Source organism: Cyprinus carpio, chromosome A8 (genome assembly GCF_018340385.1).
Source record: "Cyprinus carpio isolate SPL01 chromosome A8, ASM1834038v1, whole genome shotgun sequence".
Taxonomy (NCBI): Eukaryota; Metazoa; Chordata; class Actinopteri; order Cypriniformes; family Cyprinidae; genus Cyprinus; species Cyprinus carpio.
In genome coordinates this window covers 10,996,082-11,014,448 of record NC_056579.1, presented here as the reverse complement: position 1 = coordinate 11,014,448, position 18,367 = coordinate 10,996,082, and the positions used below count along the sequence as shown (strand labels likewise).

Below are 18,367 nucleotides of genomic sequence, written 5' to 3'. Positions count from 1 at the left end.
CTTCGTGATTTGATGACAGAGAATGATGGCTTTTTTTTTTTTTGCAATCCTGAATAATTCACCATTAAACATCAAAAAATAATCACAAAAAGTACAGATCTATTCAAGTTATTGACATTACTAGAATATGAAACATGCATGCATGCATGAATGAGAAATTAAAGCACAGGATGCTCTTGTCAGACTCTGTCCCATGTTTTGTGTGTGTTCCTGTCCCCATTGTGTTGATTGATTTAATTCCAGGTGTTTCCAATGTTGTTCCATTGATCCCAGGTGTGTTTAGTCATTTGTCTGTGTATTTAAAGAGTTTTCAGTTCCCAATTACTTGGTCCAGTATTGTTTATGTCTACTCCTCGTGCTATGTGTGAGTCTCTGTGATGTGAATAAATGCTTTGTTCATGTACACCTGGTCTCCTGGTCTCCTCGTTCCACACTCCGTGTTCCCTCACAGTAGCAGCACTCGTGACAGAATACCGGACCCAAACTGTAAGCGGCACCCCCTCTGCCCACGTTTATTTTACGTTTTTCTGAAAAGTGTTGTTTTTTTCCCATGCATTTCTCCCTGCCCTAATGGAGGAGCAAGCGATGTTCATCGCAGTGGCTCAGGCCAGCCCAGACCCCATTGTCTTCGTTAGGGCGTTTGTGCAACTCGCCCTCGCCAGCTCCCTCGAGGGGGAAACCCTTGCGACGCTGTTCTGGATCGCTCCCAGACACCACAGACCTCTGGAGAGTCTCCGATCCCGATCCGGAACCCTTCCACCAGCAGTTCCCGAGTCAAGTCAACTGGCAGGTTCCGAGTTAAGGTCACCGGCTGGTAATGTGGCAAGCCTGCCAGCCCCAAAGCTCACTCCAGTGCCTGCACCTTGGAAGCGCCTTCCAGAGTGCCTCCAGTGCCCGCTCCTCGAAAGTGCCTTCCAGAGCATTCTCCAGTGCCCTCTCCTCGTAAGCGCCTTCCAGAGTTTGCTCCAGTGTCAGCCCAGGCCCCATAGTTTGCTCCAGTGTTGGCCCAGACCATGCCTTTTCTCCCTGATCCAGAAGAGGAAACTAGGGGTGAGAAGAAGGGTGTCAGTCCATGCCCCAGAGTTCGCTCCAGTGTCGGCCCAGCCCCAGAGCAAAGCCCAGGAAGGGCTCTTGATCCCCAGTATAGCACAGGAGGGGCTCCTGTTCCCGAGTTAAGCCCAGGATGGGCTCCTGTTCCCGAGTTAAGCCCAGGATCACTACATCTCCCCAAGTAAAGCCAGGGATGGACCCACATACCCAGCTAAACCCCAGAACGGGCTCCTGATCCCGAGTTAAGCCCAGGATGGGCTCCTGTTCCCTAAATAAAACCAGGATCTCCACATTACCCAGAGTTAAGCCCAGGATGGGCTCCTGTTCCCGAGTTAAGCCCAGGATGGGCTCTCGTTCCCGAGTTAAGCCCAGGATGGGCTCCCGATCCCCCATTAAGCCCAGGGAGGGCTTCAGGCCCTGAGAACAGCCCAGTAAATTTCTCCAAGTGTTTTTTTTTTTTTTTGGGGGGGGGCGTAGTAACAGGGTTCCAGCTATAGAGGCTGAGGTGGGGGCTGGAGCCGCGGCCTCGGAGGCTGCTCCGCCATGGCCTGCCGAGTCCCAAGATCCGCCATGGTGCCCCCAAATGTCCTGTGTATGTTCTGAGGGTCCTCCAGAACACCCCCCACCCCCTCCCCATTGGATGTTATATGGCGTGAGGTCATGCCTTCCGGAGGGGGGTGATATGTCAGACTCTGTCCTGTGTTTTGTGTGTGTTCCTGTCCCCATTGTGTTGATTGATTTAATTCCAGGTGTTTCCTATGTTGTTCCATTGATACCAGGTGTGTCTAGACTGTAGTCCCATTTGTCTGTGTATTTAAAGAGTGTTCAGTTCCCAATTCCTTGGTCCGGTGTTGTTTTTATCTACTCCTCGTGCTACGTGTCGTTCTCTGTGATGTGAATAAATTCCTTATCGATGTTCTCCTGGTCTCCTTGATCCACGCTCCGTGTTCCGTCACAGTAGCAGCACTCATGACAGCTCTTTATGTTAAAAAGAGTTAAACATAATAAACCACAAAAACAAACTCAATGCCGTACTCAAGCTGACTGACACACAACCAAAGCATGCAAATCAAATACACATAAATAGTCGGTTATGTTTTTGATGAATCATAAACCGTTAGGAGAAAATCAAATGTGTATCAGTATATTGGATCTGTGCATTTGTTTCCTAAATTTTCAATAGCCTAATATACCTGCTGCTGTCTGTGTCCTTGACATTAATCAAACAACAAAAGTAAAGAAGAAAATCACACTCTGCTATTGACTAAATTATTTTAGTAGCTTTAATAAGGGTCAGTGTATATTTTATTCATACAAAGAAGTAGGGCTGCCCTCGACTAAAGATTTTTGTGGTCGACTAGTAGTCGTTCATTTTAAGCATTAGTCGACTAATTACATTTTTATTGATAAACCTTTTAAATCATGCTAATTTAATTGCCTACATAGCCTAATAAGCGCTCAAGCGCACGCATAAAGTTTGTCATAGCACACCGGCAGAAGTAATGATGATGAATGTGTCAGGGAAAAACAGTAAAAATTAAACTGCATTAACATTTTAATAATCTATTAATAAACTAGTCTTTTCTGTGTTTTCGGCTTAAGAGATGAATTCGGCGACACTGACTCGTCATCTCCACATTAGTGGATGTGCCTGCATGCAAGTTTGATTTGAAAGTAGACATTTCACTCTCTCTATATATTTTTTGTTCATGTCTGTAAGGCAAGTATACATGGAGTTTCGCACTCAAGTTCACAGAGGCAGAAGTGCATCCTGTTGTTTTCATGATTTTACAAAAGCGCAGTTTTTGTTGTTATAGTGAGAGCACACAAATAAACATAGAGGCTTTACAGATTCGAAAGATGTATTACTTTTATTTGTATGACCAAAATGACGGAGTCTTTTAAGAGCAAATGACCTCACTGGCGCCTCCATCTGTCATGCTGTGAGCGCGCCCGCTACAATTCAGCTCTTACACATTCCACACAGACACTTGAATAGCGCACATATCTCTAAGTTAACATTAGATTGAGCGGCCATGTAAAGTTGCTACTACTCGCATATTTTAGATGATAAGCCATATTTGAGGTTGATGAATGATAGGCGAGCATTTGGATGTACTGTATTACCACAAAATCCAGCCATTAACGATCTGTATGTCACGGACTGCGTGACCTCACCACTTGCACCACTTGCACTTCCTCACTTTTTTTTTTTTTTAGCGACTAAGTGACTAATTAAATTTTGGTTGACCAAGCCTCTTCTTGGCAACTAAAGGTTAGTCGACTATTAGGGGGCAGCCCTACAAAGACTGTGCAGAGTTTTATTTTACAATTATGATTATTCAATTTCTGTAGTATTTTGTACCTTAATACTAAACCTACCTGAATTTTTTTTTTTTTCCATTTGTCCTCTTGTTTGTAATTTGGTTCTTTTAGTAGCAAAAATAAAATGTCAAGAATATATCTTGTTTAAAAGTTCTGTGCCAATTTGGTAAAAAACTAAAAATAATCAATCTTTATTTTTTGTGAGTTGATTTTTTTTTCTCTCATGTTTGATTAATGTTCATTTTACGTGGTATAATATGTTTTTTTTTTTTTTTATCTGGAAATTTCCACCACAAAAATTTTGATAGCAAAAATCATGAAATCCTGGTGGGACTATTTAGTGTTTTTTTTTTTTATATTATTATTTTTATAGCTTGACATACTTGTCTGTTGTACAGACAGGAGCTTGTTAAGAATCTCTCCTTTTGTGTTCCATGGAAAACATAACAGTATGCATAAATGGCTGAACTATCCCTTTAACCTCTCTGGCATTTGTAAAAGACTCTCTGAAAGAACAATAAAGGAAGTGTGAAGTGCTTAGTCCGATTAGCCTTCAATGGAATTCATACCATAAGACAGGAAGACCAACTGGAATCAGGTCATGAGCTCATCTGCGAGTTGAGCAGGGATAATGATCCATTTCAGAATTGACAGCCATTTCACACTATTTTACTCACAGTGGAGCGCAGCGGAGGAGTACATTCAGACTGAGTAAAAAATGTTTTGATTTAGCATGGAAAAAGAGCACGTAACTGAACAAAGCACTTCAAAATCAAATAGACCGCAGCAACCATGTGGGCTGCATCATACAAGGGGGCGGACACAACAGTTTTCAAAAGAACAGCTCTTTGACAGCATCTGAGGATTGACATTTATACATAGGGAACACATTTTCAAACAGTGCTCTAGTGTAAATGAAATGTGATGTGTCCTGCTGCAGAGGAAAATAAGAAGGTGACCAGTGACATGCTGCAGGTCAAGGAGGTCTATGATACCTAGAAAAAGCTTTTTGCTAGCATTCCCATTCATCTCAGTGGAAGTTGCTTGACTGGCGCGGGACCTTGTGGAAGTAGTTGGTTTGAAATTCAACACTTCTGAGCCGAATCTATTTTTATTAAGCACATTTTTTCCCTAAGTTAATTATTCAGTCACTTTCAGTAAACTTTAGACAAAGTCATGTGACTTTATCCACATCTAAGATTTTTTGGTTGTCAGAGCCGATAACCTAGTGGGCAGTGCTCCAATGCATGACATAGTTGCACTCAACAAGCTCAGCACCCAAGCTCTTGTCCTGTTTGAATATAGGCAAAAATATAGGCCAAAAAAAAAAATTTTTTTTTGAAGTGATTGTGAATTGAGTGAATGTGGTTCCACAGTATTTTTTTTTTTTTTAACTTTACAAATATAGTAGTTTTAAAATATTTTAAACATAATTTAAAATCAGTTTTTTTTTTATTCTAATTTATTATTGAATTTAATTGATAAATTAGGAAAGTATCAGACAACTATTTTTGGCTGTAAACGTAAAATTTACTAAAATTTTATAGTTATGACATCTTTAGGCCTTTCCTTGCCATGCTAACCATTCAAACCTTGAACCCTTGCTGTGGGTAAGTTAATGTTCCATATCACACAATTATAGATTAAGAGCTTAACCAACACTCTTAAGAGCATCGAAGCCATTGGAGCAGAAATCGATGGAGCCTCTACAATTGATTTACCACTAACATTCAGCTCTTTTACAACAGCACTGCTACATGCTTTGATAAGAAGCATGATTTATTTTTGCAGCTAAACCCCGCTGATTAAATTTCAGCCTCCATGTTCCATCTAGGAAGACACTTCTTTTGTAAGTCAGTGTGACCTGCATGAAACTCGGGACTCTAAGAGCTTGGTGAAGCTCTATTACTCCTACACTTTGCGTTGAGTAAATCGTGACCAACTTTCTGCTCACATGGCGTATAAATTATGCAATGGTATTGCACTGTTGCACACCCCATATCAGTTTAGATTTACGCATGCTCCACATCTGTGGAAAAACACAAACAGCATTTCTGCATTTTTAAAGGGTTGCTGATGTTGTTTTAATTGGGATCAAGTCATGCGCTTAGTTTTTTATGCGCTTAGTAATTTTTTTTTCTCTGTCTCTCTCTTTCTCTGTGTCTACGATGTTCATTCAGTTCCTCATTAAGGCCTGATTTCCTACTGGCTGTCTGGCTGCCCTCCGTCAGTCGTGCGGTAAAAAGATGATTGCGGAGCATTAATGCTTATTTATACATGTTTCTTTTATTTGTATTTTTTCCCATTCTATCGGAAATGTCACACAAATGTTAATTAAATGTTAATCAAACATCACACAGTAAGAGAGCCCATGTCTTCACCATTGTGCAGCTATATTTATTAGCAGTACAGAGAGGTCAGTCTACGGCAGGGTCTGATGCCTTCGCTCCAGGGGTTTGCATGGGAGAGCAGAAAAAGGAGAAACAATGGGCGACTAATTAGTATGAATGTCAATTTCTCCCACTGAGAAGTTCATAAATCTCCTGGCCAGCCTACTGGGAGTTCACCCTGTCACACTGAGCCTCACTTTCCAAACCTCTCCTGTGCATCTGCCTGCATTGATCCCATCACATACTGTACTTCTAAGTGTGTGGGAGCATGAACAAGGCTCTCCTGGAAAGTGAACAGAAACTTCTAGAATATTCCCATCCATGCAAAAGCAAAAGCATCTAAAAAAAAAAAAAAACCTTATATTTACTAAACCAATGTTTCTTAATTACTGAATTAAGAAGTTATATATATTTACCAAAATGTTGATGCTATGTGAAGATAGATGGTACAATAATAATCATTACCACAGGATTACAGAATAACCAAGTGAAACAATTTTTTGTTATACTCTTATTTTGGTTTCTAAGTTATGCATTCTTATTTGTCTAGTTGCATTTGCAGTTTTCTGGGTTTCCACTTCTCGCTGTTAAATGCTTGGGGCGCTATTACGTGAATGTGTCGAATCGGCACTGCTGATCAAAAACACATGTGAGCAAGACACAGAAACGAACAATCTCGTATGAATGCATATGCATATGAAAAACAATGCGATCATCAACAATAAACAGCATAAATGAAAACCGCCTAATGTTACTGAGTGATATGGTGATTGAGGAAGTGGTAAAGGACTGTGCAAGCTTTGGGGGTGTTGGTGGAAGCAATCTACTGCACCTTTGATTTGCTCTGTTCTTTATTTTGGTGTGTTGCATGTTCAGATATTCGTGAAACGAAATATTCTGGGGGCCAACTGGCAACTTTTTTCAAAACGCTGGTGTGGAACGAGTTAACATTGTTTTTTCGGAAACAAATATTTTAAGATTGTGACCCATCCATTGATAACCACAGAGCTAAGTACTGTTACCTCTGTCTTCCTACTAAGTACCCTTAACCTTGTTTTTACACTTGAGTTTCTCTCAGTCACATTGGTTTTCTCTATTACCTTCCTTCTCATTCTTTATATCCCCTCCCTCCCTCTCTTTTCCTTTACTATGTCTCTCTAGACTCTCTCTAGCCTTTTAACAGAGTTTGATACTTCACTATTCGTCTGTGTGATTTGGAGTGAGGATAATCTCACAGTGGGTAGTATTCCAAATTCAGCCGTTTTCCATACACTGATATCACCTTGTCCTTAAATAGTGTTCATATGTTTTGTGTTGAGTTCTTTTGATGTCTGAGTCCATCACCAACTTTTTCATACGTATCTGATACTGCATAAAAACAATTCATCCTAATTTCCATAAGTCATTTGCTGTTGATGACACACACAGTGTTGTTCAAAAGTTTGGGGTTGGTAAATATCTTATTTTTACCAAGGCTGCATTTATTTGCTCAAAAATACAGTAAAATTCTTAAATATTTTTACAGTTTAAACTGTACTTTTAAATGGTAGTGTAATATACAAGCTCTGATTTGAACAAAGTAATCAAATCAAGTCTGAAATCTATTTTTTAGACTTCTTAGTTTTGGAAGTGCATTTAAATGCAAGAGTGGCTCCCGTAAATTACCTATTCGTGCGTAATGAACACAGGAGTCACTCCTGAAATTGATAATAATTACGATGTCCAGCTGCAATAAAACAAGCAAAAATACTATAAAAAACCAAATAGACTTTGGCTATTTTTTGTTGAGGAAAATTTAAAGAGAGACCCCTGGCAATTGTTAGCAGACGTGTCAAGACGCAAACTGTACAAAACCGAAGAGTCACCGAATGACATTTCTGCACACACTTAATGGTTTTAATGAAAATTCTTTCACTACTTGAAAAGTGGACAGCTCTGTTTAGCTGTTGTGTAATCAAAAACCAACCAACCAGCATTTAATAGGGAGTAACAGTGGCTCCTTTTAGCACTTATTTATTTATCAAATCTTGCCATTGTAATTGGTGTTACTCTGTCAAAAATGGTTCTTCTCTTTTCATTATTTAAAACAAAGTTTCTGACACATTCATCTCTTTTCTTTTGGAGAGTTTTTAAACAAAGACGCGAGACACAGTTCTGCGTTAGTGATCCGAGAGTGTACTGAGCTAAAGACTCAACACAGCATGTGCAGGAAAGGCCTGGCATCATCCTCTCGCCATGACGGCGGAAAGAGCCAACAATGCATCACCTTGTCCCTGCCACCCGCCACATGCCTGAGCCGTCCCTGAGGAATACGCCAGCCAAATGTCTGAGAACACAATTTCATTCATCAGTATGCTGCTGTCTCTGCCATCAAGGTTGAAAAGGAGTTTCCTGAATACAACAGTTTCACTGTATATTCGAATCAACTTTCGGTTTCAGTGTTATTTCTGCAAGATAAACTAGATGAAAAAAAAGGAGGACTGAATGATCTGTCAGACCTAATTGTGTGTGTAGTTGTTTTGCTTTTTGTAATTCAATATTCCTTGACATAATCGTTCTGGTGTCTTCTCAGCACTCCAGGCTCTGTGGCTCTCAAATGTATTATTAGTTTTGGATTTCTGGAATGTTCCATTCCACTCTCTGATGTCCTGTTTTATGAATTATGGATATTCAGCTGTCTTATGGCTGTGAAATCGCCGGCAGCCATCTGTAAAAGACGTCTGATCTTTCACCTTGATTGGTTTATGCATTTATTCACTTTTTTTTTTTTTTTGTGAGGACTGAAACATTTAATCAATTTCTAATGATGAATTTGGTCTTAATTCACTCTGTATACAGTTTTTGTTGCCGTTCTAATGCTTCCTTCTGCTTATAAACACAAAGAGCTTAATTTCTGCAATTTCCTGTTTCCTGTAATTGTATTCTCTTGTGGCAAAGTTTAGCTTGTTTGCTCTTTAAAATCAGTTTAGCATTTATGTTCTTCAGACAGAGCTACAATGTCGTGAGTTTGATGTGGAATTCCTGTTATGTGCTACAGTGAATCTCATCCCCGGCTGCTTTGATTCGATTTCTCTTTGATGCTTTGCTTTGTCTATCAGATACATAAGAATATCAACTCCTAATTCTGAACCCCCGCCCACTGATTTGCGCATGACATAGTAAGGAAATAACATAAGTGGCACTAAACTGGATCCAGCAACAAGCAATAAACACGCCGTTGAAGTTTGCAAAATATTGTGCAGTTTCTGGTTGTTGAAGAACACAGTCGCTGCATAACCTTCCTTCAGAGTCAAATATTAGGAATGCATGGTTGAACTTTATTTTTAATGAAGTTTCAGCTCATGTGAGTAAAACATTGAACCATTTCACTCCTCATTCCACTGCAAACAACACACAAAACAATCACAAATTTACACAGAAACTGAGATTAAAAAGCAAATCAAAAAGCAATGCTGTGCTGTCTATATTGGATCCGACAGGAATGGAGTAAAAAATACTGTACTTGTATTGTGTGTCACTATTGCTTTGTTAGAGATTGCTTGATATGTCCTGATTATGTGTACGTGTCTATGTCACAGTAGGCTCCTGAACTATGAAGGATGTAGCTTGTCAAACAGACACACAGAAAGTTAGTTTACTATGCAAAACTGTTATCCAATCATAACAGTTGGCGTTTACTTCTAAGTCTTCAATCCGGCACGCCCGCATTCTCGAGCCGTTCCTCAAAACCTGGGTAGAAAATAGCCTATTACTTATTGATGTTTTTTAATGAAAAAACCACGCAAACGTCATAAGTGGACCTTAGACAACAGTATAAAATAATAATAAAAAAGCCAGGTCACGACCCCTTTAAATTAAATTATATAATATTTAAATAATAAATATACAAATAAATAATTCAAATAAATATATTATATTAATGTAATAAATAAAAGAAAATCAAAATTACAGTACAATTTTGTTTTATTTTATAATTTTGAATAGATAAATTTTGGTGTCGTTACCACATTTACTACTACGGGCTAAATGGGAACATAATTTTATTTTCCATATTTAAGACTCCTGTAATGCTGCTGTTAAATGCTTATATTCTAAAATACTGCTTTTTGTACAGAACTGGTAAGGTTTAAAACTTCAGAACAATTCTATAGTAGATTGTGTTTGGATGTTTTATTCTGCTGCTTTAAAGTGTGTTTGCTGCACAGTTCTGACTGAAGTTTGCTACACGACTGGACTTAAGGATAGATAGTTCATTACTATTCCGCCTGCTCATCCCCTTCCCATCAGTCCTGCTGGCAGCCCCAATGTAGCATAGCGCACACCCGCTGACAGTTCTTCACACTGGGCTGCAGCTCACGGCAACCCTGCCCGAAGCCTCCAGCCACTTTAATAGCTCAGCTTGTTACCAAAACCAGCAGTTATCAATGTGTTCTCAGAGCTGGCAGTGATTCCGCCCTGCTTTGATTTTTTGTGTGGAAGCTGAGGGTAAAGGACGTTAAGATGTGTGTTTTATGATCATTGCTGACCTGGGTGCCATGTCATTGCTATGTTACTGTCTGGGCACATTTGAGTTTTCTGCCATTGTAAAGAGGCTTATGTCCATAGGGTTTGTTCTGAGTAGTGCTGAAATCATACGCAATACCTCAGATTCATTTTACAACAGCAGTTGTGGGAGTTTCATCACCATGCTTCTAAAGTCCACAGCTTTAGTTTATATCTGATAATGGTTTGATTTATTGAAAAAAACCCTAATTTTCAACCTTCAAGTCCCAAAAAAAACTTGTATTAAAACAAATAGAAAAAAAACCTACATTTTGAACATACTTTTAAACACCCATTAACAGCCATCATTCAACCTACCGTTTATAAATATTCAGGCCACATATATATTTCGGTATTTTTTTGCCCTGAACTACCACACTCTGCTTTCCACCTACTGTAGGTTTAAAGGCAGTGCATGAAATTAAAATCAACCTTATTAATTTTCTAAATGCATGTTATGCAAATTATTGTGAACAATTTATCTGTGCGTGTTTTTATTTTTTATTTTTTTTTTTATGTTTTGACATCGTAATAATTGTACATCACAAAACAGGAGTCTGTTGCTACTTCCATTTGATTGCAAAATATTTAATTAATCCAGACTTCTCTGAGCCTTGATGTTGTTGTTATATATTCGTGCCATTTCTTATTTTTCAGGCAATAGGCAGGAAAGATAAAAATAAAAATTAAATATAAAAAAAAAAAACATAATCATAATCATATCCATATACAAATTGAAATTCCACCAGTCATCAATCTCCTCAAAAGCTCTTGCAGAGGGGGAAATGCTCCAGAATGAAATTGTGTTGACTCCAGTGAGAGGGGAGCTTGGGAGCTGACAAGAAGGATTCAGGGTAAATTATGTAGCAGAGATTATTTCCATCTTCAGACCCTGTTAGGTTGAACAAAAGCTGGGGAACTTCATCCTAAATATCTGAAGTGTTCTAAGGATTATCTAAGGATTTGTAGGAAACGTCTCCATAGTGGAAAATTGGCTATATGCCGAGTCTGCACCTTTATGAACAGAACGCTATTAGAAAGAAAGTGTCTCTGTTGAAGCCGGTGCTTTAATTAGAAATATGGTTACCAGTTAATATCCCAGCATGTGCTATGTACCTCTCCAGGTGTCAGTAATGGAAAAATACATATGAGTTCATTTTGTTTTAATGACAGCACTTGAGCTACCTTAGCTCCACAAGGTTGTTGATGATCATGTTCTTTAGCATGATTTAAGAATGAGCCAAAGAGCATCTTGAGCTTCACTGGAAGCAAGAACATCTGACAGTTTATTCAAAGTAGTTTAAATGATAAATACCACACATTTGGTTTATTTAATTAGTAATTTAGAAATAGCACAGTCTTAAAAAATCTTCTTCTTCTTCTTCTTCTTCTTCTTCTTCTTCTTCTTCTTCTTCTTCTTCTTCTTCTTCTTCTTCTTTTTTTTACTTTATAATGTACATAAAATAAATTGAAAAAAAAAAAAGAGTTTAAATCTCAGACTTTCACTGAGGCCTAGACTTTGGCACCCCATTTCTAAAATATGTTATATTACATGATATTATTAATTTTTATTTTTATTAATAATAGTATATATTATTAATTAATCTGAAAATAAAATGAAATATTTAAAATGTTGCTATTGTTATTTTTAAACAGTAAATATATTAGTAATAATAAAATATAGCATTTAAATAAATTTTTAATAAATTTAAAATTTCAGTCAATTACATTTCAAATTGTTGTAGTTTCTTCGTTGTATTTTAGTTTTGTCTGCACTGTGATGATGTGCACTTGTCTGTGGCTGTGAAAGGAAATTATGTGAGAACAGGATTTCTTTTGAAAGATCATAATTGAGTTCATTTGTGACATTTTTGCTCAAGACTGATTGTGTCATAGTGGGTCTGAGAAACTGAGGGACAGTTAAAGGTGATTATAAATCTCTCACTCGCTCTCTCTCTGTCACACAATGTCTCTCTCTCTCTCTCATGCTGTGAAGTGTAAAATACAGCTCTGTGAGAGAGATAAAGCTCTTGTATTAATACACTTTGCTGAACTGGAGAGTATTTACCATACAGCCTATATATATCACTGGCCAGATACATCAAGCCTCAGAGAGAGGTGGCAGTGAGAGAAAGGGTGGCTGAATAATTACTTCTCTCCCTTGCTGTTTTTCTGTCATGATTAATTACGGTGAGCTGAGCCTGACCAGCTCATTTATTGATGGACTTTAATGCCTGATCCCAAGGGATCATAGCAAAGCCAAGAGGAGGCTCAGTTCTCCATCTTTTTCTCTCTCATTCTCATTTTATAAATCACCTTTATTTTATTGAATCTGTTTAGTTTGTGTAAATGTGTGTACATGTGTACATGGTGTGAAATAAAAGGTTGATATATTTCCTATCTGTGTGATTATAGCTGCTGGTTTTAGTTTCTGGCAAGTGTTTCTGGCTGCACTGTTTCCAAATAAAAAAATCACTGTCCAACTGGTAGTATGTTTCTTTGGGGAAAAAAGTTATATATAAAAAGGCCTAAATCTTGGTTTATGCCAAGCAATCATGACTTTAGCTTATCCATCTAACCAAGTCATATTAACTAAGTCATATTTAAAGAGCGACACCCTGTTCTAATGACCTGAAACATTAGATGATGCCTATTCGGGGACAAACTGAGAGCGAAATTTCTCTTTCTCTGTTTCTTTCTCTCTCTATTTTGTTAGATGACATCCACAGCTGTGCCCAGAGCAGCGTTTATGCATTGTGTGCGTTGGTGTGCTTGGAGTCTGTTTTCGGATCCTGAGGGCCCCGGAGAGAATGTAAGCCTCCACTTGCAGGGCGGTGCTCTCCCCAACCCTTGGGCTGCCATGGTCTACTCTGCAAGCACACAGCAGGTAATGATTGAACACATACAACCACACACTGGAATAATAGTAAAATCACACAATGTGCCACTCCCATGCAGACTGTTTTAGAGTCCTTATGCAATGCCTCTAATCAGAAGGTTGCAATTAATTTAATGGTGGCAGACTAATTATGTAATTATACATTCAGAGAATAGTGCTAAAAGAAATCCGACTCTATTGTGGCATTACTGACAACAAATTAATAATAAAAACAAAAAAAAACAAATTTAATTTCATAAAACATAACAACAACATAAAAAACTCATGTAAGTCAGCAATCTAAGACTTTTTAAAAAATAATTTTTCACAGAACATTTTTAGTTGTTTATTTTGCATGTTTATTGTAGTTTTTAAAGTTTGGGGTCAGTCAGCTGATTTTTTTTTTTTTTTTTTTTTTTAACAAATATTATTACAATTTAAAATAATATATTTAAAAGGTTAATAATTCCTTTAAAGGCTAAGCTGTATTTGTAGTAGTCAAGAAACATTTTTTAATTATTATTATTATCAGTGTTGGAAACAGTTGCTCTGCTTGATATTTATGTGGAAACCGTGATACTTTTTCTGAATTCTTTGATAAATAGAAAGTAAAAGAAAAAAAAAAGTATTTATTTGTGATGTTATGAATATTTATTTTGATCAATTCAATGCATCATTGCTGAATAAAATAATTAATTTTTTTCCCTTTTTTAAATTTTTTTTATAAATCTTACTGACACCAAACTTTTAAAAAGTAGTGTATATATTCATTTTAGTTGTTTATTGTAGATCTTTTGAAGTCATTGGCATCTGCATGCCAAACTTCCTCTTGCAGTAATCTTTCAGCATCATGCAGATTCAGTTATGAGGTGAATGGGAAGCCAAACACTGTAAAAGTGTGACAAAATGGATTTTATTGAATAAAATTTATTGAATAAAATCAATCTTATTCAGAATTGGTACAGAAAAAGTATTTAAATATTAAGAAATGACACACTATGGCTTTACCTAGGGATGAAAAAGTAATAGAAATGTTAAAAATAGACAAAACTATAAGCAGTTGAGAGAAATAAGTACTCAACATCTGGTAAACCTTCATGAATACACTCCCTTGAAAGAAAGTTTTGCAATTTTCTCACAGACAGATTCGGGGAAATGTGTCATCAAGTTCAAGTTTTCATCTAGTGTGGAAGGAGCTTCTTGCAGCACGGCATTGAATGTGAGCCACCGGGAAACATCGGCACCTAAGAAGTTACTTTCAGCATCCCAAGGTGAGTCAGGGTTTATTGTTGTCTTTCTGCTCGGATGTGAGACCTTTCATTTGTGCCTTGTGCGGATTTACAAGGATGTGATGCTCCATCCAGAGAGATAATCAAAGAGTCTACACAGAAATGAAACACCACTCTCAGTAGAAGGTCTGTCTTCAGTGCTGCTACATTTCCAGCCAATTTTCTTGCAATAGTCATTGGAATACAGGTGTTTTAAAGTCTTTTACAAGAATATGCTTAATATTTTTACTGACTATTGTGTAGGAAACTCAGAAGCGAAGACCAGGAGACTCTTTTGTATCTTCAGCAGGATTCTTTATTGAGAAAGTGCTGTGTGACGCTGCAGTCATCATAGTCTGACTAGGGATCTGTACGTTGTGCTTAGAGACAAAGCACCTGGGAGACGGACTTTGCTTAACAGAATCATTCTGATATCATCATCTTTACCTTAAATGCAATGCAATATAATACAATGTATTTCACCTTAGTTTTTTTTCATGTGATGTTATGTCAGGACAAATCTTAAACTGATTCTTAAATTTGTATTGTAATTCCAATGTGCAGTAAAAAAAAGGCATCTAAAGTTATGGGTTACTCAGTTGTGTTGGTTGAGTTGTTGTTAAACATTATGTACTGTTTTCCCATAACCAGAATTATTAAGAATTAATTTGACATTTTTGTTAAGAATTGTTGTGGATCTGATCCTCAATAGTTTGAGAAAGAACTGTCATGCCCAAATGAATCACCCTTAATATGTTGGGGGAAATAATTACAAAATTAATTACTACTAATTACTTTTCCATCACAATCTCTGCCTTCCAAATAAAAGGGAGTTTTTGCATACTGATAGAGATCAGCTCCTGGTGGGTGAGATGTTTGGAGGTTGGGAGTCAGACCCACCAGCACGACTTCTGTAGTGCTGTGCGGGTGAAATATGTTCTGGTCAATCTGAATGTCTCAGGGTTTGCCAAGTCATATAGTCAAGGGCAGAATGAAAGAAGACTGTTGCATATGCTCGCTGTCTTCTTCTTTCACTCTTGCTTTTTTTAACTCCTCCTCACTTGAGCTCTACCTTCTTGGGCAAAGAGGGATGAAGCTTCTGGCCTGAGGGCCAGGCACTTGGCCAAGTCTATAATTTCTCTTTCTCTCTCCTTTCTGAGGCATGGACTCTCTACATGCATAAAACTTCAAACACCTTATCAACTTTTTTTTCTTTGCTTATGTCTCTGAGATTTCTTCAGTAATATTGACAGATAACATAGAGCTCATGCCATTGCTTTTTGCCATGGTTGATGTCACAGGTTGGTCAGCATGTAATGTTTTGATACTATTCAGGTGGCTTATTCATAGTTGTCTTTGTGTATTAATCTGGTATTTTTATATAAAAATGACATGTTTGGCTTTAAACGCTTAAAAGCAAAACTGTTAATATTTAATATACTACCTTATCAACTTCTCCCATCTCTTCACAGCAGAAACGAGAATTGTTTAGATGTGTGCTGATTGTCAAAGACCTGGAGAGCAAGAGAAGAGTGCGAAACATGGGCAGCGATGATCAGAATGTGTTAATTTCTCTCTTTGAGGTTGGTTGTTCTATTTACTTCCCATGAACGCTGATCAGAAGCAAAAATATCTCCTGTGATTTTGTCCTTTAGCCAATCCTGCAAAGTATTTACAAATGCATGATGAATGCACAGTCATGAGAATGTCCATGCGTATTTATGAGAGCGGTTTTCGAAGTGCACATGTCAGCAGTTCGATTAGCCCATGTGAACCACCACCGACGTGGCAGCCTGTCCATCCACATTATGCAGGAAGTCAATCAAGAGTTGATTGGTTCTGTCTCCGGAGATCTCGTTTCTGTGTCTAAATACTTAGAAGTGGCTAAGGCTGCCGATCAAACTTTAAATGTGTGTATAATTTTTTTTTTTCAGATTGTTTTTTAATGCAGTTTAGTGAGCTGTCAGAAAGAGAGCAAGATGTGAGATAATTGGTCATCACTTGTCTTTCTCTCCATTGTTCTGTCATATCAGGATTAATGGGAAGAAAAATATTGCATTTTGGAGTTTCTCCAAAAACCTCCCAAAATTTGATTAAAAAGGTGTGAGTGAAAGTTACACATGAGGGAATAAGAGGGCGCCAAGAAAGGAGAGTAAGTGTAAATGAGAGGGAGGGTGTAAGACAGTGAGAAAGTGAGTGTGAGAGATAGAGAAAGTGTCTTGGATGGGGTGATGAGTTCACACATGCAGCAGAAACAGACTGAGCATCAGACGGAGGCATTACTGAGAAACATGTTTTCACCCAACAGTGTGGTCACCTTCACTCAGCAAGGAAACGTCACCACATACGCTGACACATATCTGGATGTCCGCTTTGACAGTTCAATTCAAAAAACTTAACCATATTATAAATCATTTAAATATAAATCTATTTTATTGTCGTTCAGAGAACGCATGGAATTAATTTCAGATGAAAAATTGTATCACAGTCTCCACAAAAACATTAAGTTGCACCATTTTCAAAATGTATAATTAGAAATGATTCTTCAGCATATGAGAATGATTTCTGAAGGAAACTGAAGACTGAAGTAATGGCTGCTGAAAATTCAGCTTTGCCATAACTAGAATCGATAAAATTTTTAAATATGTTAAAATAGAAAACGGTTATTACAAATTATAAAAATATGTTGCAAAATTACTTTTCCAAAAACATGAAAACCTTACTGACCCCAAACTTTTGAATGGGAGTGAAGGCGGCCTATTGTGGATGTATTGTAATCCAATTGTTTTGATACTAATAGAATTTTAAGATGAAATGTTTAATTTTTTTCATGTTAAATGTTATGAATGTTAAAATACTAAGCTTTCAGAAAGTTAGTGAGGGAGAGTTGTACTCACTAACACATCATTCCAAACTTGTATGACTTTTAAATGAGCTTCAAAAACTGCACAAAAAGCACATTAAAAGTGTCACTAAATACTTTCAAATAACTTCATATAAACATCATACTATTAACATTTAATCATCACCCTTTTAATACTTAAAAATCCCTTTTTTTTACTTAAAAAGAGATGCATCCTCTGAGTCAAGCAGGTTAATTATAGAGTCTCTTGTCACATCCCTCTGATTATCAGACAGGTTAATCATTAATGTTCCCTTCACAAAATAAAAATCTACATTAATGTTCGCTTCACAAACAATCACCAGGCAGGTTTGATATCTGTTGTTCCAGACAGGGAGGTGAAAATCCAGCTGACAAAGCACACCAGGGTGGCTGAGAGGATGTTCTCCTTAAATAAAAATCCATCCAGAACATTTACTCTTTCAGGGTTTTGGGAAGTCAACTCCCTGAAACTCATTACAAAAACATTAGAGAGCTACTCCTTGTAGCTTCTGTCTATATATATATATATATATATATATATATATATATATATATATATATATATATATATATATATGAGGTACAAGAAGTAGCTCTCTTTATATATATATTAGCAGATATGGACTTTTTTGGTTTTGGCACTCTTCATATTAAAAGAGAACTGATTAATTTACACTTATTTGTTCGCCCATGTCCCATAAGCACAGATGCTTTAGCACATTCTGTTAGAGTTACATCACCACTGTTGGTGTCAAATCCCAAACGCCCAATTTCAGACTCTCAAAGGATTTCACACTTGTCAGGCGCTTATCTTATAAAAATCAGTTACCAAAAAACAAGAGTGAATCATAAAAAGTGTCTGGTTTAACATAAGGCTGCTTATGGCCTTCTCATCCAAGCATCTGGTAATTGTGTTTGAAGAGGTTTAGATCAGACAAAGGAGCACAAATGCACATCATTCTTTGCAAATGAGAATCTGTCATTCAGTTTCCTCATACTCTGGCCCTGTTTATATCCATTGTTAACATCC

General features: G+C 37.4%; 1 protein-coding gene across 1 annotated transcript in view; it reads left to right on the top strand.

Annotated features, from left to right (window-relative positions):
- nphp4 (nephronophthisis 4) overlaps nt 1-18,367 on the top strand; it is a gene marked incomplete at its 5' end in the record, with an annotated part of 135,568 nt that overhangs the window by 62,877 nt on the left and 54,324 nt on the right. Inside the window, 2 exon segments of the mRNA XM_042763030.1 lie at nt 13,024-13,194; nt 14,327-14,456. Of these exon segments, the coding sequence (XP_042618964.1) occupies nt 13,024-13,194; nt 14,327-14,456 (301 nt within the window).